We start from the raw sequence: 27,918 nt of genomic DNA, 5'->3' as shown, positions 1-27,918 counted from the left end.
GCCTTATTAAATTTTTTCAATGATAAATGACCGTCTTCAGAACGAGTGAGGTGGCATAACTTTCCTTCAAAGCAATTATCATCCTCCCCACTTTGTGCTGAGCAGGCTTGGCTTTCTCCAAACTCGTATAATAACGGGTCCTTCAAATACTATATGCTGTACCACTTTCCCTTCTGGGACGGAACACGCCGGATGGTGGACAAAGTTAGTTTAGGTTTTTAGACGTGTTGAAGAAGTTCCTTGCACCAAGATTCCTAGACTTTTTAGTATGTTTCCGTGGAGTGAATGTATTCGAATTATGTAATTAATTAATGGCAGAAATGGTCATCAATATCACATACATATGGGTTCGAGTTAGAAATGAAAAACTCCACAGAAAAATAATTTCTCACTCACCCAACAACGGGTGACAACGCCAAAAAATGTGTACCTGTCCCCAACTCGCAAATTTTTAATAATTTTTAAAACACGGCCCGTCCTTGGACAACCTCATTACATTATCCTAATACATTTCTTCCACGGAAACAAGCTAAAAAGTTTAGGAATCTTGTCCTTGCACATAAGCTAGAATTTTCATCGACAAGATTTTGCATAGATCTCCTCCTCCCCAGAAATAATTACTATCACCTTTTCCTCTCGTACTACCAGTGCATAGTTAAAAAGGAAATTTGCTCTGCTTGACTACCCGCTTGGTCGATGTTTTCCTCCTTTGAGGCTGGTTTCGATCTCTCGGAGCACTTACTTATTAGCGTGGTGGGGAGCAGGAAGGATGACTTGACTACTTTCTCCTCTTCCCTATTGAGATTTTCTTTCCTCTCCTGAAAATCAACCGCAAAGACCAGAGCACCACCACGGCCACAACTACTTTTGAGTTTGATCCTCCACTCGGCCTGCCCTCGCTAATTAATGCCGATCACATTTCTTCCTCCAACTTGACTCCAGCTTTCTCTACAATTAGTTTAAGTTTTCAACTCGGACTTGTTCACTTCCCGTCTCCTCTGTGCACCAGAACATCATCGTGAAAGGAACATGGTCTCCCTGTTGTGTTCCTCCCATGGCTTATGTTCAGCACACTTGCTTCACGTGCTTGTCATTGCGGTCATAAAACTCATTCTCATCTTATTACTGCACCGCAGAGTCCTAATACTTTCTGATTTCTGTACAGAATGCAGGATGAGCTGTAGGTTATGATGATGATAATGATGAGTCAACATATCTGATCATTATACACTACTACTTATTGCAAAATATATACAATATATTTGTACGTAATACTACTCTGCGTGGAATTGTGTAGTTTACGATAAAAACTATTTGATGAAATAAGACTGGGTCAAATATTCGCAAACGCTACGCTAAAATTGCCAATAACTATGAAAATTTGAAATTCTTGCAGTATCGATCGATTGCTGCTCGTAAATTAATGGACAATAAATTCGAAAGTAGAACTATCCTTCCTGTTACGTTGTCTTTTATTGCCAAAGTTTCCTGAGCCTGGTAGATTTGGAGACCAACAACATATTTATCAAATAGCAAACAGGGAGGTGTGCTGAAGGAAAACGTGTCAAAGCTACCCTAAATATACACATAATACGTATGTACCTAAGCCCTATATTAAGCAAGCATAAATCCCACTAACCCACCCACCAAGCAAAAGTTGCACCAATAAGCAACCAATATCCTCTTTAGACCGAATTTACGTCATGCTCTCCAACTTTGAGAATCAAAATGAAAATCTTAAAATTCTTTTGGGTGGATTTTGTCAAGATTTTTCAATCAACCAAAACGAAACCAAAGTGTGTGCGATAAGATTTTTCGATCTGGAACTTGGAACACAAGTATTTTAACAACTACTACAAAGGAAGAAAAGCGTGGAATTGAGAGAGAATGAATGAATCTGAAATTGCAAAGGGGAAAATGAGGACAGACCGAATTCCATCAGAGAAAGAATGTAATGAGAATGCGACTTCATTTGTACACGTGTTTTGTCTACTTCCAAGACGTCCATGTATGTACGTACTACTAGCCAGCAGTGACAATTCTCGGTGAAAAATTCCATTGTGGTCTCTAATATCCTGCTGCCAGCCATTCGAGCCTACGTGTAAATTGATGGCAAAGTAGAGAATGGGTGGTGCTACTGATGAGAGTTTCATAAATGGAAGTCAATCTCATTCCAGAAGAGTCAGCATCCCAATGCATTATGCAATAATACAATACATACACACGACCTGCGGACTGTACTATGCACGATTTTGTCCACTACTACTGACCAACTTTCTTCACAATACGATTATGTCGCCACGGTGGAAAAATATATTTAGAGTCCAAGAAGTTTATCAGATATATGTAGAGCATCAAGTATCAGGCATTAAATAAATGCACCAAGTCCATCAACCGCATATTTGCTGAGAAGGGTCAAGCATGCAAAAATATCCGTGCACATATGTATGATCTCACTTTGTTTGAAGAGGTAGATTTCCATCATATGAGTTCCGTACGGGTTTGTGACGGAGCAGTTGTAAATTCTTCCGAAATCCTTCTCCTGAGAAGAGCGGATGACCAGAATACTTCGCACTCCGAATGGCGTAGGGTCCTCCAGGATGGAATAGTCCGAGTCATCTAGAAATAACGTGGAAAATCACCCCATTAAAAGATAGTCAAGTTCTCCCCCTTTTTCCTCCTGCTCACAGAATCAACATTCCTTTTTATTTTTAAAACACTACAACTTTAAAACAAAAGTAATTTAAGTCAGCGCTAATGTTCTTGTTTGTACTAATGCCCGTTCTCTTAGCGTAAAACAGAATGTGTCATTACTAAAAATAGAAAATACGACGACGACAACTGTCTAAATCCCTTTTGTGTCTCCCATTCATTTATCAAAATGAGGGAGAGTCGGTTCAGTTATATTTATTTTATTCTAATCTAAAAATCTTAAGCAAATTCTAAACTCTGTTAACTCACTGTTATCAATTTCTCTTCCAAGATGAGTCCAAGTTATTCTATCTGGTTTTGGAATTGAGCGTGCGAGGCATTCGAGACGAATCGTGTCACCTGCAACGTAGATTTATATTATAATAATTATAGAATAACGCAAATTTACAAACTATAAACCGTGTCTCACCCATGGTGCCGTACTGAACACGGTGCGACTCAATGCGCGGAGGTCCTTTGAGGGAGACGGTGGCTATAGCAGAGATTTGAGGAAATCCTTGCACCTGGAAATGCGTTTATTCCACATGTATTTATTATGACTTGTATATATTTATAACACATATTGAATTAGTGATGCGTCGTAAATGGTTCCCCCGGCTTACCACGGCTTGGCAGACATACTTTCCTTGAGTGTCCTCTGTCACAGTGACCGTGTGATTGGGTGATGTGCTCACAGCCTACAAAAGTCACAAAATCAAATAATGGATACAAACCTTTAAAAATAAATGTTAAAAACACTTTTGCGTTATTATATGCTTTATGGGAAAATAATTTATTTTATAGTCCTCATCCATATTTATGTACTGTGGTTCTATTGTCCTTAAAAATTGACATTTTATACTTGTCCGTAAGTTAATAAGATCAATCCAATTAAACTGTAAATAGTGAGTGAACATATGTCTAATGCATTCTGCATGTCCTTTCTGCTGGTTTTGATATTCGGAGGAAGGTCTACCTCCATCCAGGACTAATTTTATTTCAGTTCATTATACATACAACACACACGGAGTGAAAGTGAGAGAAAGTAAAACAAACAACACGCCAGAGCATAACACCACCGCCATCACCAAGCACCATGCACACGGGGCAGGGCATAAGCTATAAGGGCACGGAATAAATATTCATGACTGGCTTGAGCCGAGGCTTGTTCTCCTCACGGTTACATTATTGCTTCACTTTGACCGAGAGCTTTGAACTTCTGACAGAGTTCGTGGAATTTTAAATTAGTGTCAAGTCAATGAAAGTGGGATTGGCTGTTTCAATTCAATTTTCATTACACAAATATAAAACAAGCCTTCCTGATGAACTCAATACATGAACTTTCGCTTGAATATTCATCGGAATTCATTTAAGTGTTAAATTTTATGACAAAACATGTATGCAATGCGAATGTTTGGCAGACTGGAATGAAACAAAACTATTTATTAGGAACTACAAAACGAGTTCACAACTTGCCACTTCTCCGACATCAAATTCATCCCCTCTTCAGGAAGGATGTCTTCGCTGATATAAAATGCATTTCCCTGTATGCGTATCGACTATGATGCAGCTTTCTATGCGGGAAACATGTTTTTATAACATCATTTTATGTTTTTTGTTGCTATTCGAAGAAGAGAAGGGCAGATATCATGTCAATAAATTTTGCTGTGGTATTACAACTCGATAGGTTGCACACAATGGGGGATGAAGTCGTCGGATATGGTGGAAAGAGACACATGGGAATTTTGGGCTTCATCCTTTTCCAGGAAAGTTGTCAATAAGCAAACACTCCTCACTTTCCCTCTTGATATACATACATACATATACATACACATGCATGTACGTATGCATGTACGGTATCTACTACACCACCACAGGAAGGAAATCATGTTAGATCAACAGAGTAACATGACAGGACGTGATGCACGCGACTATTCTTTACTGCGACCACTAACCACTCCTCCTTAGGCTTGAGTCACCCACAATTTGGAATTGTCTTTTGATTTGACATTGGATATTTGCATGTCAATAAATAAATACAAGTAATGACAGTGACAATAATAGTAGAATACTTTTTGATATAAGAATTTAGGAAATGCAAATGCTGCACGTCCCTACTCGAAGGTAACGCTTAATGTTATAAAAACTAAGAGTAAATAATAATTTTGAATTTGGTAAGCGTTCAACTTACATTCCTCGTTGGTTCGTGAAACCAAACTATTTCAGGTGCTGGATTCCCATCTACGTCACAATTTAGGGTGATCGTGCTCCCAAGGTCTCCCTCCATGTTCTGTGGTCGTTTGCGAAACACTGGGCCATCTGGAAAGCGAAAAAGAAATTGTTACTTTCTTGAATGAATGAATAGAATCAAATCTTAATTATCCTTACATTAATTATTATGATTATTACAATTTCTCTCGATGTATGCACACAAATTTTAATGATCTCTAAAGAGGTGCTTTGTTCAACGTCTCATGTTTTCCCTATAGCCACACAGGGAACATAACAAATACATAGCACACAAGAATCTAATCATTTATTTCCTCGCATTCCGCAATGTCTTTGTTGACTGCTTGAATCTGTCATTACAATGGCTGGCGTTGCATGCAAATTTACATGCTTTGAGTGAGAAGTTTAAGAGCAAACCGACATTAACATCACATTTCCAAAGATAATGAAGGCGATAACAGTCTCCTTAGATTCTCAACACGTTTCTGTTTCCAGTCCAGTTTGAATTTCAAAATCAAAGGGAACATGCCGAACCAAACGATATTCAATAACCTTGAGGGCATGAGAAACACACGGGTAGCGTAACTCCACTATCTGTGCACCAATATTCCATTAAGCAATTCATGGACCCACGCACGTCGGTTATATTAAATAGCACTGTTACTACTTTAATGGCATTCTTCTTCTATTAAATGCACTAACTATTTGGATTGTTATGTCTTTTTGGTTAGTCGTGTAGGCACACGCACATATGCATACACTCAGGTGTGCTCCATCCATCTAATTCACTCGTGCACCATGAGTCAGGTTGCATTACAAGAAGGTAAAAGTAGTCTTTTGCTAAATTGTTGGACTCATAATTTCGCTGGGGCTCCAGCGAACCAAGAAATCATTAGCACCTGGTTGGTTCCGGATCAGAAATTGGGAAATTAAGCCAGGAATTAAGAGGGAAACTCATGTTCACTCCAAATGTGATGTCTAATGTTGAATGTAATTTGATCTGGCTATTAGAGGGTTAAGATGGGCCATTAGTGGAACACCGACGGCCGACTGTTTGCTCACCTCTTGCATACAGAAGGAAATATAATTTCTTACTGAACCTAGGCGGAGAAAGACAGTTTAGCTAAAAGCAAAATAAAGGACGATGGTACGACAAGTTGATGTTTTACGACATAAGAACCACATGGTTCTGTCAATAAATACGTTTTATCTAGCCAAATTAATTACAAATCGTGGAAAATATTAAAACAATCAACGTCGATATTACTTGGTTTATATTTTATTTTTCAAGAAGATTGCCGTGAGACCCAACAGCTGCCGTATTACAATCTTTCACTGTGTCTTTCTTCCCCCACCCCCCAAAAAATACGTTATCCCCGGCATACCGACTTTGATTAACGCAACAAGAGAATAAATGCTTTTGACGACATAATGCATATCAGACAACGATGATACCACACCCAGACAGGAAGGACGTCAAACGGGATCACGACAAAGGAAAGTTGTAGCGGGATTCGACATTGACTTATTTTGTTTAAAAATGCAAAGTGCGTTTCATTCTGGGAGACCTCGCCAACCAACATCCAACCAACCAACCGACTAACCAAGTCCTGTGTGTAGAGGGGCAAAAGAAAGATGTGGAATTTATTCCTTGTAAACCCGAAAAATACAGCGACCAAGCTACCACAACCACAGGAAGTTAAATTTCTTGCGGTGTGGTCGATGTGGTTTGACGTGGAATTTATCCTCCTAACTCAACCAAAGAAACCGTTGCAACCACCACACCAAGTTTTACCGGCTACACGCAGTGACATCATGAAGTAGCAGAGCAATTGCTCATCGAGTGAGTAACATAACTAATTGTGATACACGAGGGACTTATGCCGACCACGAAGAGACAGATGAAAGGACGCGCTACGAGGAGGATAGCCTTATGCATACATAGTTGCATAGATGCGTGAGGACCTTCACTCTGGCTGCTTTCTCCCTGACGTAGATACCTTCGCGTCAGCAATGATATATGTTATACGAACAACGTACAATTCTTGGGCAGAGAGGATGACTTTGAACTTGAATCCCCTATTTTCAGCCACCGGATAGCAAGTTATTATACGTGGAATGGGAGAAAGAAAGCAAATTATTTATTTATGAACAGTCCGGTTTACCTGCCTGTACATACTTCAGTCTATACTTATTTTCCGTTTGGAAAGAATGTGCACGGAAGAAAAATTCATTCGTTTATTCATCCCAAAACTAACAGAAATTCATGAGGAGGTGGTAGCGCTTGTGTCATTTCATCCACACTTGATTCATTTCCAGCGAAATAAAATAAGAAATTTCTCCCTTGCCACAACTCGAAATAGAACAAGGCATGGAACGGACCAGACGTCAGCACGCAATGCAATAGTCATCACCTCCTTCATACATAGTGCATGCCTAATAACATCCTTCGTTCGTGTTGTAAAGGAGGCGAGGAGCACACACGAAACAAATTGGATGAAAGAAAGGATGCACATGCACCAAGAAAAAGTGCGTGGCCACAAATCACTTCATCGAGTTTGAGTTGGTTCAGTCGTGTCATCACAAATCGTAATTTACTGGCCAAAAGTGTGATCGTCTAAATTATTTGAACGTCTGCTGCTCCCAGGAAACATAACAGAATAGGCAAACTAGCAACCTCCTCAGTCATACTCGACGTATGATCACTTCTATTGCGTGGCATTTTGATTTGACATTATGGAGACGCAGTTCATCTCGTATGTCACTCTTTCGAATAATGCAAAATGTCCATCAAAAGTCAACTGGTAACATGTCAGAATCAACTTTTGATGATATCAAACAATGAAAACATATTCACGTCTTACAGCAAACACCTTCAATTAAATATTCAAGTTTTACAGCTACGTATGTAAATCAAATTCGCATCTTGTGTAGTTTATGAATCTCGATTTTCGTGATGCTATAAGTTAAAGCATGTCTACATATGCTTACTGTGTATGATACAAATATTGTTGTTTTATGGACAAATCTGGAACCAGTAAAGCATGTACTACCGACACATGTATTTTGCACATTGGTACTTATTTTACATATGTATTAAAAGTTAAAATTCATGGGTTTTCTAGAGCATGAGAATGTGTTTGGAATAATTTTTGATGTTATATTAGGTAACAGATTGGAAATATTTAAATTTTGATTTCGACGTCTCAAATCGAATTCCAAATAAATATTGTCTGAATAAATATGCCGAAAACAAGGTCGAAAAATTGTGTACCTTTCCCTCCTAACAACAACTAGCAAAACCACAAGACCACACACTTTCAACTCGATTCGCGATTCCAAAGCAAATGACGAGAGAAATATTATACAAAGCCAAAAGAGAGGCGAATCAACTCGGATGAAGCTGACACAAATCAACCATCCACCACCACGACCATAGCGTCTCCAAGGATCAAAGGGTAAAAATGAAGAAAGTCACAAATCCAAAAAAATCTCATGTATCCACAAACATTTGCCTATAAGGGATCCTGCCAAAGGATATGTGTACCTATGCCTCAAAAGAGTATATCGCTTATCGTTTGATAAACTTTCATCTCTTGAAAACCGAGTTGACTTTGACAGACCTCCGCACTTTTCTGTTTTATTTATCCACTTTTTCCATCTCTTCAAGATCACTTCATGAGGAGGAATATACGCGAGAGTGAAATGAAATACGAGTAGATTTAAGTCTTATCGTCGCATGCCAAGAAGATAAGTCGGGCACGGAAGAGTCATTTCAATATTTCGATATAGATGATACGACGTTTCATGTGAGACTTGCGTTGACGTGAGAAACAGGGTCCAGAAAGATAGCATCAACTAAGTAAATGCTCAACGTCAACCAAATCTCTAAATACGAAGGAATAGAGAGATGTTCATGTGAGTGACTAAAAAGGGTTCATTTTGACTCGTTGCTTACTGACAAGTTGATGACTGGAGGAAGGAGACGAGAGAAACCTATAGGAGGAACGGATCTACTTTGGTATTCTCTGCTCCTTGGGGAGTTTGAGTGCAATTAGGCGGAGTTCAGAAAGCTGTGTTTCGAAGATCCCTTCAAAGAAATCCAATAAATAGAACGACAGATTGTCATTTCCCTTCGCAGAACGTACATAGCGAGCAAACCTCGATGACGAATTTTCCGATGGTAATATAGCAATAGTAATAATAATAAGGATGGAAATAAATACGTAGCTATTTAATACAACTTTTTTAACAACAAGGCATTTACATAATATGCTAAAGTAATCCTGCAGTGCTGCTGAACTGGACTTGGGATCCAAAATCTACAATTCTAAAAATATGCAATTTTTTGAAGCAACTTCAACGATTAATTGGGTCGCCACCACCCACTCGCAATTTTTCAATATATAATCCAACTCGGAGCCTTATTAAAACTTTTTGATTACATAGTTCTAAAAATGCATCAAAGCGACAGATGAGGATCAGCCCACTTTTCTCGGCACATATGGATGTATGCATGCTGGCTGAAAAAATAAACTTTTTCTTTACACAAGTTTGAATCTATGTAGACCTTTTAGTCAAAAGTAACTAAACGAACTGTGCGCTCTCTTGTAGATACATACGTCCATGTTCAACATTCATTTCAATTTCCGTGCAAATTTACAATGATTGAACCATTTTTAGAGAAAATGCGCCTTGAACTCATATTCAAAAGTTTCTAAATTGTAACGGAGATTTTTGTATGCAGTCTCGACCAATTATTAAAAAGTATATATTGCATGCATGCATTAAGGGTCTGGCCGAGGAAGGACTTGTAAGTTAGCATATTCTGGCTTAAAGTAGACAAAAAAGTTTTCACAAAGGCGTCCGAAATATTACAAATGTTATGAAACTGACCCGAAGGTAAGGTATAATTTTGCAAAATTTCATAATTTTTCTTGATAACTTGTAAGTTTTCAGCCTGCAATGCTGTGCCAAGGAAGTCTACTAGTAGTGACCAAACCAGTGACTAACCCGTATTGCCGTGGACTTCCTTTCTCTTTTACCAGGTCAAGGAGAAACAACATAAGCATCATCATGGTTGTTCATTTCAGAAAGTGGAAACCCACAGTGATGAGTTTAAATTAACGGTGCTACGCTACACACCTTGCCTTCCGTTTAAAGAAACTGGGAAAGCAATCCCTCGAGAATTTTTTCGGAACACGTTCATTTCACCCTACTAAATAAAATGTAAGGAAACTGGGTTGAGTTAAGGAGAAGGCCTCCAAATATCTACCAGAAGCTTTTCGCTTGGCTACAGGGCTATCTTGCAATGGATGCAATGGTTTGGCATGGAGGTGGTGGTAGTTGTAAATTCTCCTTATATGGTAGAGTACAAAATATGGCTCAACTTTCTCTTCTGCACTTCCCAAAACGAGAGCACAGACACCAGAAGAAGAAGTGAGAGTGGAAGTAGCAGTGTGATATCATGGAGGTTAGTGCTAGGTAGTCGAATTGGTGGATAGAGGTAAATTGGAATTTGGGTTTTACAAGATTTCCAAGAGAAAGTTGGTCTCTCGTCATAGCAGAGTAGGCAAGGGGCAAATTGAAGTTGCAGTGGTGGTGGCGTGTCATGGGCTGATATGATGGTGATGGCACGTAACTAAACTAATGATGCGATATGACACGACAAGGCGACATGAAGCGATACACTTCACCCCAGCAGCATCTGTATAAAGTGTGTGACTGACGAGCTGGAGCGTTGCTTGATATCCATCTCGTACAAGATTCACTCCCCAGAGCCAAGCCAAGTCAAACTCAACTTTTCTCCAGATTTCCTTCTCCACGTTCAAAGGAAGCAGCAGCAGGTATCCAAATGTTTCAAATTCAACTATTCATTCACATCGGCTATCGCTCCGCGTTCACATTTACGGAAACCATGCCAAAACCTGAATCTAGCCAACTGGTTCAAAAATTGATTTTACTCGGCACATACTTTGGCTCCTTCGTTTGGCACATGTGCATATATAACAATCCATTTTCCACCCAATCATGACACATTATGAGTGAACTAGCAAAAGAGATTTAACCCTTTTTGGACAGAGATTCACATATTTAGGTGCTCAAACGTAATAAAATGCACAACAAAACATGGTGAACTTACAAAATACTTCAAGCGTCTCCGACTCTTCTGATTTTCCCACAGAATTTTGCACCTCACATTTGATGATGGAGTCATCCAGCTTCCTTGACACGTTGTGCAGGACGAGAAGGGTTCCGTGATCTCCAGCAATGACTTGGTCGTTCCGGAACCATCTGAATATCATATCGGGAGGATTGGCGTCTGCCTTACAGGAAACTCGAACGGTGTCATGCTCAAATGTTTTGGGCGACTGGATCTTCACCGTCACTTTCGGAGCGTACTTCACTTCCAACCGGATGGAAACACTTTGAATTTGCAAAAATACTTAAATGTAGATTCTACGTATGCAGATATACCTTTATGCATATATACGTATGTTATGTAGTATGCATGAGTGATATTTCAAAACTTTCGACTTCAAGGTAATGAGTTCCTAGTCAAGCTTTTCATGATTATTACCTCATCACTTCTTTGGCAGGGCGATTGTGAGCTTGACAAGTAAATCTATAATAAAGATAATTTAAATTAATATTTAATTATGATGTTTCATTATGATGTTTTATTATACCATAATTAAATAATTTAAAATTTAAAATTTACGTTTTGTTATGATGCTCCTTCTTTGGTTGGAATTTTAAGATGGAGCGACTATTGAAACGCTTGCCGTCGTCCAATGGCTCTTTTATCGGTTCCACGCCAGTTTTGATCTCCTGTCCACTCCCGTCAATCCATGTGATCTGTTGGAAAGAGATAAACAATAGGGAATTAAACTTGACTTATAATTGAGTACGCTAACAATGCCTTGGACTTATATAACAGGGAAAGAGAGAGAAAGAGTAGCCAGACCGGATTCTGCCTGCCAGCCACATAGCTCACATTTTATGATGATTGCGTGACATTTGAGTCGTTGAGTCCGAGCGTCAGTTGACAACGGACAAATGCCAACAACTCCAAGTTGTCACTTTATAAATTTATCAGATGTTGGACGCCAAAACTGGCACAAGAACACTGCTCATGTACCTTTGCATCCGTGTGGCATTTTACTTAACGAAAACTGCTTCGATGTCGCAATGCGTGACGCAATCAAGAACAATGCCTGTGCATATTCTACTTTTTTTTTACATTCTTCTAGCATGAAAAGGTAGCTAACATTTTAAAAAAGTAAAACGAGAGAGAATCTGCATCTAAATACGTCAGAAGATGCGTTTCTTCTCTGTAAATGTAAACATGACCGTGATCATCTCGCCGTCAAGCAAGCCAGAATTGCAACAAGATTGTGTGGGGGAGAGAAGACTTACCATAATGCAATTATTATGGGATCGCATATTAGGCAGGAGAGAGTACTTGAGTGAGTGAGGAATTAGGGAGAAAGTGAATCTACCACCGCAATGCCTACCACGCAATTCAAGAGGACAGGATTTCCAGACTATGACACCTTTTCAGTCACATCAACACGCAATTAATCATCTCTTTCTCCATTCACTTCTCACACTCCGCCGTCGAATACGCAGTGTAGTATTGGGTAGTGGAAGGGTAAGTATGTATTTACACTCTGCTGCACGTTCACCATGGTTCGATCGTTGTAAAGCGGTATAGCTTTTAGATCCCCACTCACGATCCACCATAATAAATTAAATCCTCCCGTGGTGGAGCAATTTTTCTAATAGAATCTGGAATTTCCGCACCCCAGCGATATTTGTGACAGGAAACAATTAGGAAATCATTTGCTTTCACTATCCCGTGGGGTTCTGCTGTCTTTCTTTACTTCTGTTCGTGTCCATTGAACAATTCCTCTCCTAATCCACAACCATTCTGACAACTGCCTCTCGCTAAAGGACATATTAAATTGCACTAAATTGCATACAACCTTTTTTCGGAAATAAGGGGAATTATACTTTGATATTGGCAGTGGGACGACCATTGTTGTGGAAATGAAAACATGAATGATTTCCATCCACATCACAAAGGAATTTTACTTTCCAAGACGGAAGTAACCGCAGTGGGAGGTTTGGTAAATAAGACGTCGATTTATCAGTGGTTTTTTATCATCCGGCTACTTTCTCCTTTCTAACGTATCACAGCCAGCAGACATATGTGTCTACAGTATAGGTAAAGGTTCGTAACACAAATTTTATTTATGTGGTTACTCCAAGAATATTTCCTCTTATGCAGGACAATTTTATTGCATAGCATTTAGATCTAAAACCGCTGTTTTATAACCAAGCACGATTGTACTATAATATCTGTCACGGAGTAAGATTAATATGTCTGATGCCAAAAAATTCTCCAATTTCAAAGATTATGCAAACTAACTTTTCAAAGTTTCGAAAATAATTGCAGACTATCCTAGTTCATTATTATTAACAAGTAAGTAATGTGCATAAGTCTCCACAATTCTCAGTTTTTTTTTGTTATTCAATTGAATGTGCCTGACTGAGCGACATGCAAAAATAAATCATCTGAAATAACTCGTATAAATATAGCACGACATGTACATATTGTGTAAGTAATACATGGGCTTCGTATCTCTCGTGCGATATGGAATGTCTTTCAAGACGACGATAGAATAAAATAAGAACAAAGAACGTGGTAAATTCCCTCTGAAGAAAGGTTATAAATATGCAAATGAGAGTTCGGAATGGGTGTTCCACTCCTAAAATGCCGGTAATTTAGTCGTCTCGTGATTTAGAAGAAAGAATGGTTGAATCATTCCTGAATCAGTGAGAGAGCGTATATTCGAAAACAGGCAGCCGGAGGATGTACATATATCCGCCATCAACCCTATATACACATTTGCGCGTACCTTTCTTTCCTCAGCTCAACTCTGCCCGACTTGTTAATTAGCCATAAATTTTTGAAAAAAGTGCAAAGACTGTGAACATCTTGTCATTAAAGCTAAATAGACAGGCTGGAAGAGTGGAATATGGCAGTCTTTTTTATTCTCCTCCTCTTATCATCACTCTCCATTTCACTTCACATTTAAATTTAGAATGGCACAAATCTCACAATGGATTGACTATTGTCATGCTAAATGAAATTCCTACAAATAATGCATGGAATAAATCTCAGATGCCAAACATATTCGAACAGGATTTGAATGGTGAGGAGCAGTTTAAAATTACGAATTAAAATAAGTAGATATACAAAATAAACAAGAGGCAGGAATAGATTGGCTCATTGTGCGAAAGGGGTCTGCATTTACAAATTTGCAATGATGGTGGAACCACAGTGGAACATGTAGTGATAAATAATCCAGCACTGCTTCTCCTACCGTATTTGCAAGCTAATATAACTTTTTTTCTAGCTTTTATGGGGTGGTTCCCTGCTGTCGAGCCCACAATTCATTCACTCAGAGTTCGCTCTTGACAAAGAATGGCTTTTTCCAAATCCAACTTTTGAATTTCTCTCTCTCTCTCCTGCTGGTGGATGCGTGCTGGGAAGAAGTTTGGTTGGTTGACGACGACGACGAGGATTTTCCTCTTATTTGTATTCATAGCTCATCTTTATCTCTTTTATGGCCATGTTAATTATCAACATCATCTCTTCATTCATTCTCTTGCTCAATAAAACTTTCTCAAATGGTGGACTGAAATATGGTCTCTGAATGCACTTTCTCCTTTCGCAGAATTCCGTCTCCATTTGCCGTCTTCAAACTATTATTTAATGCATGAACGTGAAGCTTATTTTATCGGGTGGAATATCTATTTACGGTTTTATATTAAAATGAGAAAAAACAATAAATATTGAAATTGGAATGGCATACGTATGCACGTATATCCCGTTTCAAGAACTTGTAAGTTGCAATCCTATCTTATTTTTTTTAGTAAAATTCGATTTTTTAGAAATTATGAAATTAGTTCTCTGATAAATTTATGCAGTTTGAAATATGTAGTATGTGCAGTATAGCAACTTTTTACCCCATAAGGTTTTCCCCCATTTTCCATATATGTACTCGTTAGACGACATACATACCTGAAAATGATGGAGGCAAGAGAACATCATAAATATAATCGTTACGAGTACCATCAACATCCTCGTCAACTTGGAGTTCAGGCACTTTTGCTTAAATTTGAATAGCAAACTTGGTCAAATAAATGCGGTGGGTGAACTTTCTCCTTCATTCATCCTCACCAAAACCAACCATGAGTTTGTGGGAAAGGAAGAAAATTTGTTTGCGGAGCAAGATAAGACTTTGTTCTCGCTTCCATCACCCACATTACAAAAACAAAGGTGAATCTACAATCAAAATGTTTTTGGTTCTCATTAAAATTTTCATCTAGTCCGATTTCGTTCAACCACATTGCATTGCACGGCCCTTTGGTTGGCTTGGTTGGTGTGTGTGTATGTATGTAGAGAGAGAAAGGAGCTGAGGTAAACTATGTCAACTTTCTCAAGATTACCATTATTATTACGGGACAAAAAGGAGAAAGGATCATCATCATCATCATGGATAGAAATTACTTTCAAGCCTCAAATTAGCCACACGCTCCTCCAAAATGTCCCATCATCACACTCGCTGTTGTCAAAATTCATTGAATCTTAAGAACTCGGACATAAACTTCAAGCGAGAGAGAAGGGGAAACTTAAGCCTAACGACGGTGATTCTAGGTGCATTGTTCTCTCCGACGGAAATTATGATGCTTTCTCCGTCTTTCTCTTTCCCTTCCTTTATGGGCATGCAGATGGTAAATGGGATTAGATTAAGAAAATGATGACCAAAGGTTATTCGACCCCCATACCTCAGCAGGAGGCTTCCCTGCGCGTGAAATGCATTCCAGTTGAATCTCTCGATCCTCAGTCTGAAAATTAAATAATTCAAATTTAAATACGGCAAATAAATATGTTGTTTGAAATAGTTTGCTGCATTCTAATTGTTCATTTGTCGTTTCTAATTTACTTGATAAGTGCTTTGTATGCTCACCGTTTGAAGAAAGTCACCCTGTAAAATTTGTGGCGATCCTGTGGGTACGTCTATCGTGAGTTTAGCATCGGCTGATCTGAGTTCTCGTACCCCAGAGTCAGGAGGACCTACAAAAATGGCGATAAGTGAATTAGTGAATATTAATTCCAAACATATTCCGCATCCCTCCATATTCCTTTTTATTTTATTGGCGTCGATATTATTCTACGGTCTAAATACAGTTTTCAATTCAATCAATTCATACCTGGCCCCACTTGGCACTGAAATATTGCGTCGTCTTCTAGAGTCACTTCGTCTATTACGAGGGTATAATCTCCTGTAAATATCAGATATAAACAGATATTTTACAGTACATCCATTGTAATAATCATGTAGATTATAACTGGATTAATTTCTAGATTGTTTTTACCTTCTTCTTCACTTCCCTGCATTCGATATCTTTCATAACCACTGAAAAACAAACAATGAAATAAGTCGTTGGCATTTGGACAAATTAAAGACAACATTTTACACAATTGCACTTGTAGGGGGTGAAGGTAACAAAACTGTCGTTATTAAAATATGATGCCCATGAATTTTGCTTGTGCACTAAATTCCTAAAGTCTTACACAAGGTTTCGTTCAGTGCCGAGTCCAAATCCATCCCTTGTCCACTGTAGCACTCCGGACTTGTTGATGACGGAACAGGCGAGGGTGACCATGTCGCCCACGGTTGCAGTTTGATTGTCCGGGGTTCTTCTAAAGTGTTGCTGCGCCATTCCAAACGCAGGAGTTGCCAGCGACAGCTCAATCATGACCAGAAAAACAAGGAAAAGCGGCATGGTTATCGCTGACGAATAATATGATGCGGATTTATTTGAGCTCAGTCTTCTTGTCACTCTCCTCTTCGTGGTAACTTTGGTACAAGAAGGAGTTCCATTGTCACCGTCGTCGTCGCCACCGCCACCCCAAGGACCACGTCGACAGAGTATGGGGCTTGGGGAGAAAGTGGTGGTTGTTGGCGTTGAAAAGAGGTAGGAGTGCCTTTGTTCAGCCATTTGGCACCATTCGCAGCAGCCTTTCAACGGGGTCTTCTGTAATAATAATAATAATATTTGGATTAGTTTTTCATCCAACATCTTTTAATCGCATCAGCATCAGAGTGGTCGAACAGTTTTCATAACATGCACTGGATCAGTTTTGTATGTTTCATTAGCTTTATCAGTCTGCACCAAAATATTATTCAAGTAAAATGAGACAATGAGATATCTCACTTGTAGGTCTACTGAAAGCGATTCCCCAGATATGCATTGTCTGCATATGACTACAGCAGAGGAATTCGTGTAAATTGAGTTGCAGTACTATTATTATGACACATATCTCCTTTCAAATATTATCAATGACTAGATTCGGATTACATTTTTAGCACTAAAAATGTATGCAATTGCGAACAACCATTCATTTCAGCTATATAAATAAATATCGTGTAACCAGTTTTTTTTTCAAAAGCCACATGTCACCCGTTTTATATACTTGTCATTTACTCAATAAATCAACAGGCTTTGGTTGTATATAAACAACAAACAAACCATGCAACTGAGAGACTTGCTGCTTCGCATTTTTGCAACTTCGCACTACAAAAGATAAGCCACTTATACAGAGTAAAGTGAAAGTTGATTTAGTTAGTTTTGTGTCGGTATATATTTTTCTATCGAGTTAATGGTGTTGTTGCTTTCTCAACTTTCAAACACTTCAAGTTTTTCAACTTAGACTAAATAATGACTCTTTGGTTGAGGCTTTTTTCGTAAGAGGAGAAAAATGTCTTTCACTTTACTCTCCATAAAGCTAAAGCCATCAACTCACACGGGCGTGCATTTAAAATGTCAAGGAAGGAACGAAAGCATGTTCTCGAAATGGAAAGTAGATTCTCGTATTTGGTTTGGGTAAATAGTAACAGAAGTCGAAATTTCATTTATAATATCGATTTTTTTTACATCAGCCCGTGTGGATATCCACACGAACATTTGAACATACATACAACTCCTACAATTTTACAATAGTTGTACGCCTGACATGCATACATTGCACTGCACAGATTTTGCCTTGTATTTACGTAGATATAAACTTGTTGAGGAAAAAATATTACTGCTGCATATTTTGAAAGTTGCGAATACTGATAATTTGCTAGCATGCTTGCAGAAAACAAGATCGAATTGCACAAACGTTGCATTAATGTTTGACAGAAAAAGTGGGAGGGAAATCCAGGAAACATTTTTGGGAAGTCAACAGCAGTTGGAATGTAACGCCCATTAATTGTGTCGTGTTTTATTTTCAATCCTGATTGACAGGAACAGATCACTTTTGGCTGGTCCCAATTCATGGATTACGTGGACAAAATTTGGGCCAAAATTCTCATGTCAATCAACATCAACGGGGTTTGTTGTTCGAGACGAGTCTATAACAAATTTCTTTGCTCGAGATAAATGGCATGGGATTTGAATTGTACATGCAGTTCATGAATGGTGAATGTGATCTTCCAGATTTATTTCAAACAACCACTAATTATATAACATTGGATACTTTTGTGTAAAGCATGAACACTCGAACTTCATACAATTCCAGCCAACAACGAAAATCAACAAACTGAAAATTCGTCTGCAATTTCAGCCTAGAATTCGACCCAGCAACTACACAAACTGTTTCCGCCTTCAATTTGGAATGTTGGCTCGTTCCTGTTTTACATTGCTAAAGTTACAATGTCATGTCCTCCTGAACTGTACGGAATATCTTGCTGGCCTGCAAAGTGCAAAAGCACTTTCCCCGCTTATTTCCTCACAACTCTTTCGTAGACTCATTCCATCTCATTGAACATAAAATGAAACTATGCAGATGACACGGTAACCCAAAGATCCGGTGGAACCTAACTAACCGCTATATCCACCCTTGTCAGACTTTGTTCTTTCAGTGACCGAATTTTCCACTCGAGAAAAGTGATCACAATTGTCTGAAAGTTTGAAAACTTTTCTTTCTAATCCAATGCAGCTTAAGTCGGCCAGAGTTGGGCTAGAAAAGTTGCTAGGGGCAGATTGGGAGGGACATTTAAAATGGTGGTTTAAATATTAAATTACGATAATGATACAATTCCATGTCTCGCTCAGATCTGTTCTGCATCTATTTTGATCCCCTCAAGCAGTAGAAAGGGAATATTAATGTCATTTAAAATTAAAGAAATAATGACAATAGTTTTTGCACAGATGTACTTGCATGGATAAAATCTACTTATGCTGATGCAGTTTGGAAATATATGTATATGTACATACATAAATGCAAGAAATATACGTATTGGAACGCTTGCTTCTTGGCTTAAGCTTGATTGTGCGATGTATTGAATTGAGTTGAATTTCGAACTGTGTCATTTGTCATCAAAAGCTTTCTGGCTCGTTATGAAGATGATGGATGGAGCTGAGCGATGCGCGACACAAGTTTCCAACCCCAAAGAGTTTTCTGAATTTTGACCTATTGTGTCCTATGACATTGATAATAAATCATCCAAGAAATACTTTAAGCTTGCTAAATGTTACTCAAAGTACTTGTTACACGTATATATATGTCGCATTCTTGTATATGGACATGCTAAAAATTCGGATTCACTTATGCCAATCATGTGGACGGCCTTAAGCTCCACATGTACTTGCCTACTCCTGACTGGCTTAAAAGTATTGCTGCATGTGCTTGATGATAAAAGTAGTTTCCGCTTATTTCATTTTATTTTGCTGGAAAATGCCAATATCAGCGATTCATAAAACTGCAAACGACATCCACTTTCTCCAGCGTCAATCTCTAACTTTTACCCTTACATCAATATGAACATGTCAAAAAGTCAAAACTTATCCAACTCGAAATTATTACTAGGTAATTTTTACAACTTTTTCAGACTTTTTTCGATTACAATTTCTGTATGAAAGGATGTTGCTGATGTTGAGGAGAGAATTGGATTTCCTTCTTCTCGCTGTTCCGGCAAGGACGACAGGGATTAAAAAGTTAACGTTTAGCCAGTTTGTGCCTTGGGACAATTCTTTTGAGTGAATTTGACACCACGACAGCTGGACAGAACAGGTTTGGAATTTAGATCGTTGGTGTTATCCGTGGTGGTTCTGTGCACTTTTAGTACTCGCAGAGGGCCATGCTCCAGCATCGCTATACGTGTTCTTGTCGTGTTGGCCCCAAAAACAGAAGAAAGTTTTGTGCAAGCTGTAAAACAACACGACGACCGAGGACAAGGCGAGATAGACCATTGGTCACGACACGATCAACTCGACGGCGACCCCGATTTGTCTCCCTGCTCTTTGCATCCTATGGAGAAAGTGAATTTCACTTGCATAAAACGCTTGCAAAAGTGTGATCCGTATAGCGGAGGAAAAGAGGTGAATGGACATTATCATCATCATCAATGTAATTTTTAGCTGAGAACAACTCAAGTAAAGTTCCAGCGTCGAGGGATCGGAAAGATAAGACGAAGTTTCGACGACGAGTAGAAGACACTTGCACTGCAAAAGACTGGACGCGTGTTGTTGCCCACTTGGGAATCTTGTCCAACTATTTGCCTTAGCACTACTGCCACCCCGCGATGATCACCAAAGACGTCGTTCTCTCCTTTCTCTCCTACTTTACTTTATTTAGTCAAGGCTTCCGATCTTCAAACGAATGTCAAATAAATAAATTGCTTCCTTATGTACATCAGAGAGCAGAGAGCTTTGTTTACTCGCAATTTCTTGCTTGCTCGCTTGAGATGAATATATGATCCTAAAGGAAAGTATTTGAGAAAGAAGTTTTGTCAAATTAACAATTAATAGATATACGGAAGCTAAATTTTGCAAATTTAAATCACCACAACCACAATAGTATCACATTGTGGGATTTAAATGTTTCCTCAAGCAGTATCCTTGACATTCCTTCTATCGTTAGTTTGAGGAAATAAGGGGTTAGAACCAGCTGTAAGTGGAGCATTTAGATAATTTTTATGGAGGAGATGTAAGCTGCATCTGGCACAAATGACCAATTCATACAGACTCATGTCCACTTTAGACCTTCTAAGTATAAACTGGAATTGCTTACATCATGCACCTACTAAGCTATACCTTCCAGCAAAAACTAACATTGTGCTATGGTGGGTGAAAGCATCCACAAATTCCTTGCCACGCTTGTGCCAGGGACTGATCGCATCCGTTCACATACGTCCGTACAGCTATACGGCCGACTAAGGTACATGTCTCTATCATAATCATAAATGCCGTCCGTACGAGCTCTACTGCTGCTCCTTAAATGGTTTCATTTTGTTCTTTTCCTTGGACAAGGGTCTGTAAATGTGTATAAAAGTGGGAAGAGTTTGGGTCGGCTGGACTTGTTGGAATAAATTGAAAAGAAGGGCTTAAGGAGGAGTGAACCGTAATGTCATTTGCAGGGTGGAAGAGGTGAGATATATGGGCATCCACTAATTCATGTCAACTTAAGAAGACATATTTCCCTGGTCGGAATACTCAAGTCAGTCACCTACCATCACCAGCACCCACCATACAAACTGCCTACAATATGTATGCACCGACTGGAATGGAAGAAAAGGCTATTCAGCAAGGTGCCTTCTTGCAATAGACCAAAGAGAAAGTCAGTAGCAGATTTGTGCACTCTAGACTCTCAATATCCACTTAATATACAGCTTACGAGCTAAAAAGTAGGACGGGGAGAAAGAGAGAGAGAAAGAGCGTGAATCTAACACTTTTACACATTGGCAACGAGATTAATCTCCACTATACAATTCAGGATAAGAACTTTCTATAAATCTCAAAGTTGTAAATGGATCTGGATAGAATAAAATGTTTTGTGTTACTCTCAGCCATTCATGGATTTAACAGATACTATTTATTTTTAGATCTGGCTGTAATTTATTCGTTACCTCGAGTTTGCAAGTGCCATAGTTCGTGTTATTATTCTGTACATATTGTTACAAGTATTGATGGATACCACGCAATATCAGATGGAGGGAGGAAACGTGTTATTCCATCATTATTGCGCATCCCAGCTTTACAGTTATTTTATACAGCAACCCGACATCATAAAGTAAACTATGCACAAGACAACGACCAGGATAGTGACAACAAAACACTTGCAATATAAAAGATGATAGAGACGAGGGCTGGATTTGTTCAAGGTCCATTAAGCAAACTTGAGAGACATTTTTATACGCCTGGAATGTCCAGCTCGCATGGCTCATATTCCAATTCCACGGACGTTTGCGTCCTGTCCGGTCCAGCTTTAGAGGGAAGAAAAATGCATAATTTTGCCACTAAGCGGACACTTCCTTCCCACTTTCCCACTACGACGGATAGTAAGACAATGTGTATTACTATCACTAAAATATTGCAAAACATATAACATAACTCGCCCGTGGAACAATACATTAGTCCTCCCCCTGATTTATTCGCACTTTGTGTTCAGCGAAAAATAAAAAATGAAATTGGGTAGCTACTTGACAAAGTTTATGAACAGTTATTGAATTTTACTGTTAGTGGTTTCCAAAAATATGGATTAACGTAGCAAAAAACTGATGCTGCTACCAAATTTTGCACCCGAGTTCATTTTGCCATGTACAATAATAGAGAAAGGCACATGTTTCGTGCTATTAGATCAAATGTACAGTATCATAAAATTTAATTGGCTCCGTTACTGATTACAAGCACGGGATTGTGGGTGGACAAATTTTGTTTTGCACTTTTTATGCGTCGTCAACCATCCGTAAGACAAAGCGGATGAGAACAACTCAACATTAAATCAGTTTGCACATACTCACTCCAAACGCAATTAACTAAGAAATATGAGGGCGTTGTCCCGCAACAAAGTGGATCCGATGCCAAACCGTTCAAATGGTGTGCCACGGCTGCACGAATTATATTCCAATCTCATGGAAAATCCACCCCTCTAACAATTTGGTGGTGGTAAATTGGTGAGCAGGAGCAGCTAGCTCGGTAAAAATACTTGGTGATTCCAACTCTCTTGTCAAAACAGATTCAATCAGTATCAATTAACACACTTGTTCACTGAAATGGAAGCTAACGCACGCATCAATAATGCAAAAGTATCACTGGTATTTTCACCTCGCCATTTCCACGTTGTAAGTCATTCTTCATAATATTACACATCCGTCGACACATTTGAATTCATTTCGCCAATTAGTAAATCATTTTGGAATTAAATTAGCGTGCAACCCATATGTTATGCAACTACACATGTATTTAGATTGCCCCCTTACAATCTATTAGTGGGTTCGTCTTTTGTGAGTACTGCTAATTATACAATTCACTGATAATACGCTAAGCAGAAGAAATTTGAGATACGACAATTGGTAAATTTAATTGGTGAATTTTTTTACTTATCAAAATACAATATATATTGAATAGGAACGGGCGAATGTCAAACTTTTTATAGGACAATTAATGGCAAAAATGTAATTATATTTTGAATGAGCAAGACAATTCATAAAGTTGTCCCAATTACGTAAGCTCCTAAATTCCTCCTTTGATTAGAATTGCTCTTCCAAAATTTTATCGTACTGCAGTTGTGAACTACAACTTGTGATCTGTGTAATTGTCCCAATTCCAAACGAGTTGTAAGTTTTTGTTTAGTCGTCGACTCCCACTTATTGTATGTTCATTTTGATTAAATTGGATCGGATAGGAAAAATAATTGGTTTAGAGCCAGGATTTCTCGCATCACAACAACCCATTTGTCTACCGTTTTGCTAAACATTTTGTTGTTCATTGCAAACAGGATAGCTCGTTGGAACGGATGGAGAAAACATGTGGACAAAAAACTATCTCGGAAATTTACATACTTTTCTTTTTTATCCGTGTCATACAAGTCTTAACTATGTAATTTTGGGTTACGCTGCTACTAAATCAATCTCCTGCGAAAAAAGCGAAAATTTTCCCAGATATAGATTTCTAATTTTGCAGACACAACGCATTTCGATTTTCCAAATAAAGGAATCATCTTAGAGTAATTCCCTTCCCTCCAAAAAATGCGTGGCATTATAATCTATCCCATTTTGACAAAAACGCAATATACTTGGATTGCGAACACCGCTCAGGAAACGCATTTCTTCTTGTACGAACCGGACAGCTTAGAAAAACCGGAAGATGGGAAACTAGAAAGACGTGCTAAAGAATTGTGCAGGGAGACAATAAATTCGCACTTTTCCTTCTCGCAGTTGGCTCCCTCGCCAGGTTGGGTCCAAGAATTTCTAGTTTTTGCACTCTCCCATTGTTCCCCAGTAACTCGCATATGGTGTGTGAGTGCGTATAGCACGATGGGACCCGCTTTTCCTGAATTTCTAATACCAATGCTGCCACCCACTCAAATTTTTTCCTGTAGCACATATTAGTTATAATAATATAAAGGTCTACAACAATCTACTCTTCAAATCCTCACGCTTATTCGGATTCGGGGGCCGTTGCGTCATATGGCGAAATTCCCTTGCCATTAATCATATTGATATACGACTCGTCGAGAAAAATACCATCATGCCATGCGATGCCAGTATACATACGTGTGTGCATACATACATCGCATAGTAGCCCGTTTCCAACTACATATACGTATTCGTATGGCAGACTTACTCGTACACCTAATATTTTCTGCATAGTCTGCACACATCTTCTGCAAATTTCGCACAAGTATTATACACGTCTCAAATCTGATCTGAATGGAAGGTTGGTAATAATGACAATAATTCTCAAATTCACACACGTGACACGATTCCGGCAACCTAACAAATGTCTTCCATTTCAACTCGAATAAAACCTTTTCTCACTTGGATTCCTTTAACATGATTTTTGTCTACATAACAAATCACGGTAAGCACCACATAACTCGCATCAGGGATAACCGATTCGGAACACCATTGTCACCATTTACCTGTCCAAACCTAAACTCTTACAATAATAAACAGGGACGGAGAGGAACACAGTGATCCAATTTCTCCTCGAGCCTCTCACTATGTACTCAGGAGTCTTCATTATAAGTGTTTTCCTAGATTATCTATTATTCGAAAGGGTAACAAGGAAAAGAAACTTTGAAACAGACACGTTCGCTCTTGAACGATGGATGAAGTTGCGTTCCTTTGTTTTGTTTCAAGTTAAATTAAACTGGATTTCTAACCTGTCGAGAGAAGCGTCATGCTTATTCAGAATTTACAATTTGTCATGGCTCAACTCCAACGTAATCCGTATTTAAATTGAATCCTATTTTTGACTCCTATTTTTACAGACAAGAGAATGAACAAAGTCATAGTTTTAGCAGGAAAAATACTTAAGTGAGCATGGCATAGCGTGCGTTCCTAGAAGTGCATCATTCTGCAAAATACAGTTTCTGACAACAGTAAAACAAATTATAATCAAAGTATCGAGAACAATAAAGCGTAATTCTAATAGTGCCCATTTACTGTCAAAATATATCGCAGAAAACTTTTCAGTATTACCAGGAAATGCCAACAAGATGAGACATTAAGCAACCCGGCTAAGGTTTAGTTTTGGCTTTAATTCAGCAAAATTCTCCCAGCGATCTTTTGAAAGCGTTGATTTGATTGGGTGAATCAGAGCGAGACTAATGATTCCATATTATAACAATGTTGTTGGAGTGTGTCCTCATGCTCCTTGTTCCAAATACCTTCAATATAATATTTGCATGGCATATAAATATAGAGGCAGAGGCACCTTGCCCCATACACAGAAATTACTCCATTTATGTAATTCATCCTGAACTACATAAATCCTACTACATTTTCCGTTTCCTCTCAGTAATACAGCGTATCCTTATTAAACTGGTTTCATCTTTGTCAACCGGGTGTAGATTGCATCTCGTCATCATCATCAAATCGCACTCATTCGCCTTCCACCTACACGCCGTCTGCTATAATTAAACGGGTGAAATATAGTTTCACTGACTGGTTCTTTCTCCCTCGCTTTCTCTCTGTTGACGAACAATGGACGGATGGTGGATGGATGCGATCTTTTGCTACATCCAGTTCTGGCTCGGATTTGGACAAAGTTTCAGCAAGCCGAGGGATGTCAACATTCTACAAAACAATGCCATATCATTTCCTGTCACTTAATTAATCTCAAATGACATTCCGCCGTGGCGTGTCATTCTGCGAAACAATACGAGATGAACAATACCCGTGAAATTTCAGCCCTGCTCCACACTTTCCTCTCGACACCTTATACCGGAGGTATACCGATTGACAAATTGGGGCGAGTTGAAAATGGAATTTAGCAAGAAAGAAGTGAAAATATGTGTACGAATCGCAAGTTAATATAAAATTTATTAAAAATGGCTGGTCACTTTCACTTCATGGATGTAAATACATTTGAATTCTATTTGAGTTGCATTGACTGCAAGGCAAGTGATGATCCTGCCGTAAACGGTACACATGTATGCAGACAAATTTCTTGAAAAAATCGAAATGTCAAATCAGTATTTCTAAACCTCGGGGCAACGAAGGAATCAAATAATAATTCAAGAGTTTGAAGAGCACGTTCTTTAAACATATGAACTTCGATTTGTCACTGATGTAAAAAAATGTGGGTGAATAAAAGACTTGGCACATATTTTGCCTAGATGTGCATACATGTAAGAAATCCATATGTATGTCTGCCTGCACCCAATTCCGTCTAAATTTCGCATCATTTTACATTTCCGTTCCACACTGAGGAATTTTTGTAGCCTGCGATGTTCCACTTTCATCCTCTGCTATATTCTTATGGCAGATTGTATAAATTGCAATCTGAAATTCAGAGAAAACTCAGATTCAAATGTCCCGAGGGGAAGAAGAAGAGCGAGCCTTCGTAGCCTCTCCTTCGCAATCACCTCCTCCCATAGACACTTCACTCCCATGTACGTACATATGTGACTCGTATATGCATATGAACAATATTGGAGTGCGCTTGAATTTGTGAATTTGAATAGGAAAACGCGTGGGAATGAATTATGATGAGGATGAATGAGCCCCATATCAGCCAGAACCTCACTTTCTCTCTCTCTCTCTCTATACATGATCATTATCATCATCGTCCTGCTGATAATAATAATGTAATCAGTTTCCATCCAACTTATCCCCAACTTCAGCCCACATGCCTGCTTTCACCCAAAATTATCTTTATTATTACAGACTGCTACTGTGAATTGTGTTATGCATGCATGGCGGGATTATTGCATACTTGGTCCTCTGGTTTGGTCTCGAGTGAAGGAATTTCATTCAAGTGAAGGAGGAGGAGGAGGATGATATTATTATATTAGCGATGCGTAGAAGAGGAGATGCAAACTGTTTCACCCGCACATTTTACATATTCTAATGTGAATAAATAATAGGACGTTTTGCTTGCGTACATTGAGAATTTCCACAGTGTGCTCTTTCCTTTCATCAAATTTGAGCTCTTACAACAATAATGCTTCGCGCAGGAATTATATGGCTGCCCTTAAAAACTATCAAGTTTAGGATGATGGAAATTTCTATTGGATCGTTAATTTCTACTATCTTCAAATTGTTATTAAACTTTAGCCAACAACCAACCGTTTGAGTTTGCTCATTTTGTTTTACTTTTATATGATATGGATTGATTGTGCATTCCTGGCAGCCATCTGAATGCATAATAAGGTCGACCAGTTGGAATTAGACTACAAAGTTTTCCTTTCGCTGAAAATTAAATATTTGCCAAGCCTAATGAAATTAGGATGAACAACGGATGGAGAAGCATCAACAAAGTTGGAGCTTATGTACATCCAGGCAGTTAAGCGTCTACCTTGCAAAAAGTAAAAGCATAGCAAAGAAAGACATCTGTCCAATTCGCCATGCGTTGGTTATACATAAGATCCACGAAAGGCGAAGAAAGCTCGAGGGTGGATATAATTTAAAGGTTATGTATCTCATC

General features: G+C 38.7%; 1 protein-coding gene across 4 annotated transcripts in view; it reads right to left on the bottom strand.

Moving 5' to 3' along the window:
* LOC110843394 (irregular chiasm C-roughest protein) overlaps positions 1 to 27,918 on the bottom strand; it is a 145,112-nt gene that overhangs the window by 6,926 nt on the left and 110,268 nt on the right. For all 4 annotated transcript variants that reach the window (XM_035847164.1, XM_022089357.2, XM_035847165.1 and 1 more), the window contains 13 exons: positions 16,571 to 17,034; positions 16,372 to 16,412; positions 16,207 to 16,278; positions 15,963 to 16,069; positions 15,781 to 15,840; positions 11,642 to 11,778; positions 11,501 to 11,545; positions 11,063 to 11,346; positions 4,883 to 5,010; positions 3,315 to 3,389; positions 3,122 to 3,215; positions 2,962 to 3,051; positions 2,458 to 2,619 (listed from right to left, as the gene is read on the bottom strand). In XM_035847164.1, coding sequence (XP_035703057.1) covers positions 2,458 to 2,619; positions 2,962 to 3,051; positions 3,122 to 3,215; positions 3,315 to 3,389; positions 4,883 to 5,010; positions 11,063 to 11,346; positions 11,501 to 11,545; positions 11,642 to 11,778; positions 15,781 to 15,840; positions 15,963 to 16,069; positions 16,207 to 16,278; positions 16,372 to 16,412; positions 16,571 to 16,998 — 1,723 coding nt within the window. In that variant the 5' untranslated portion in view covers positions 16,999 to 17,034. The remainder of the gene's footprint in view (positions 1 to 2,457; positions 2,620 to 2,961; positions 3,052 to 3,121; positions 3,216 to 3,314; positions 3,390 to 4,882; positions 5,011 to 11,062; positions 11,347 to 11,500; positions 11,546 to 11,641; positions 11,779 to 15,780; positions 15,841 to 15,962; positions 16,070 to 16,206; positions 16,279 to 16,371; positions 16,413 to 16,570; positions 17,035 to 27,918) is intronic.

This window comes from Folsomia candida, unplaced genomic scaffold, assembly GCF_002217175.1.
Source record: "Folsomia candida strain VU population unplaced genomic scaffold, ASM221717v1 Fcan01_Sc002, whole genome shotgun sequence".
Taxonomy (NCBI): domain Eukaryota; kingdom Metazoa; phylum Arthropoda; class Collembola; order Entomobryomorpha; family Isotomidae; genus Folsomia; species Folsomia candida.
Note: the sequence above shows the minus strand (reverse complement) of the source record. Positions and strands in the feature narration are given on the sequence as shown.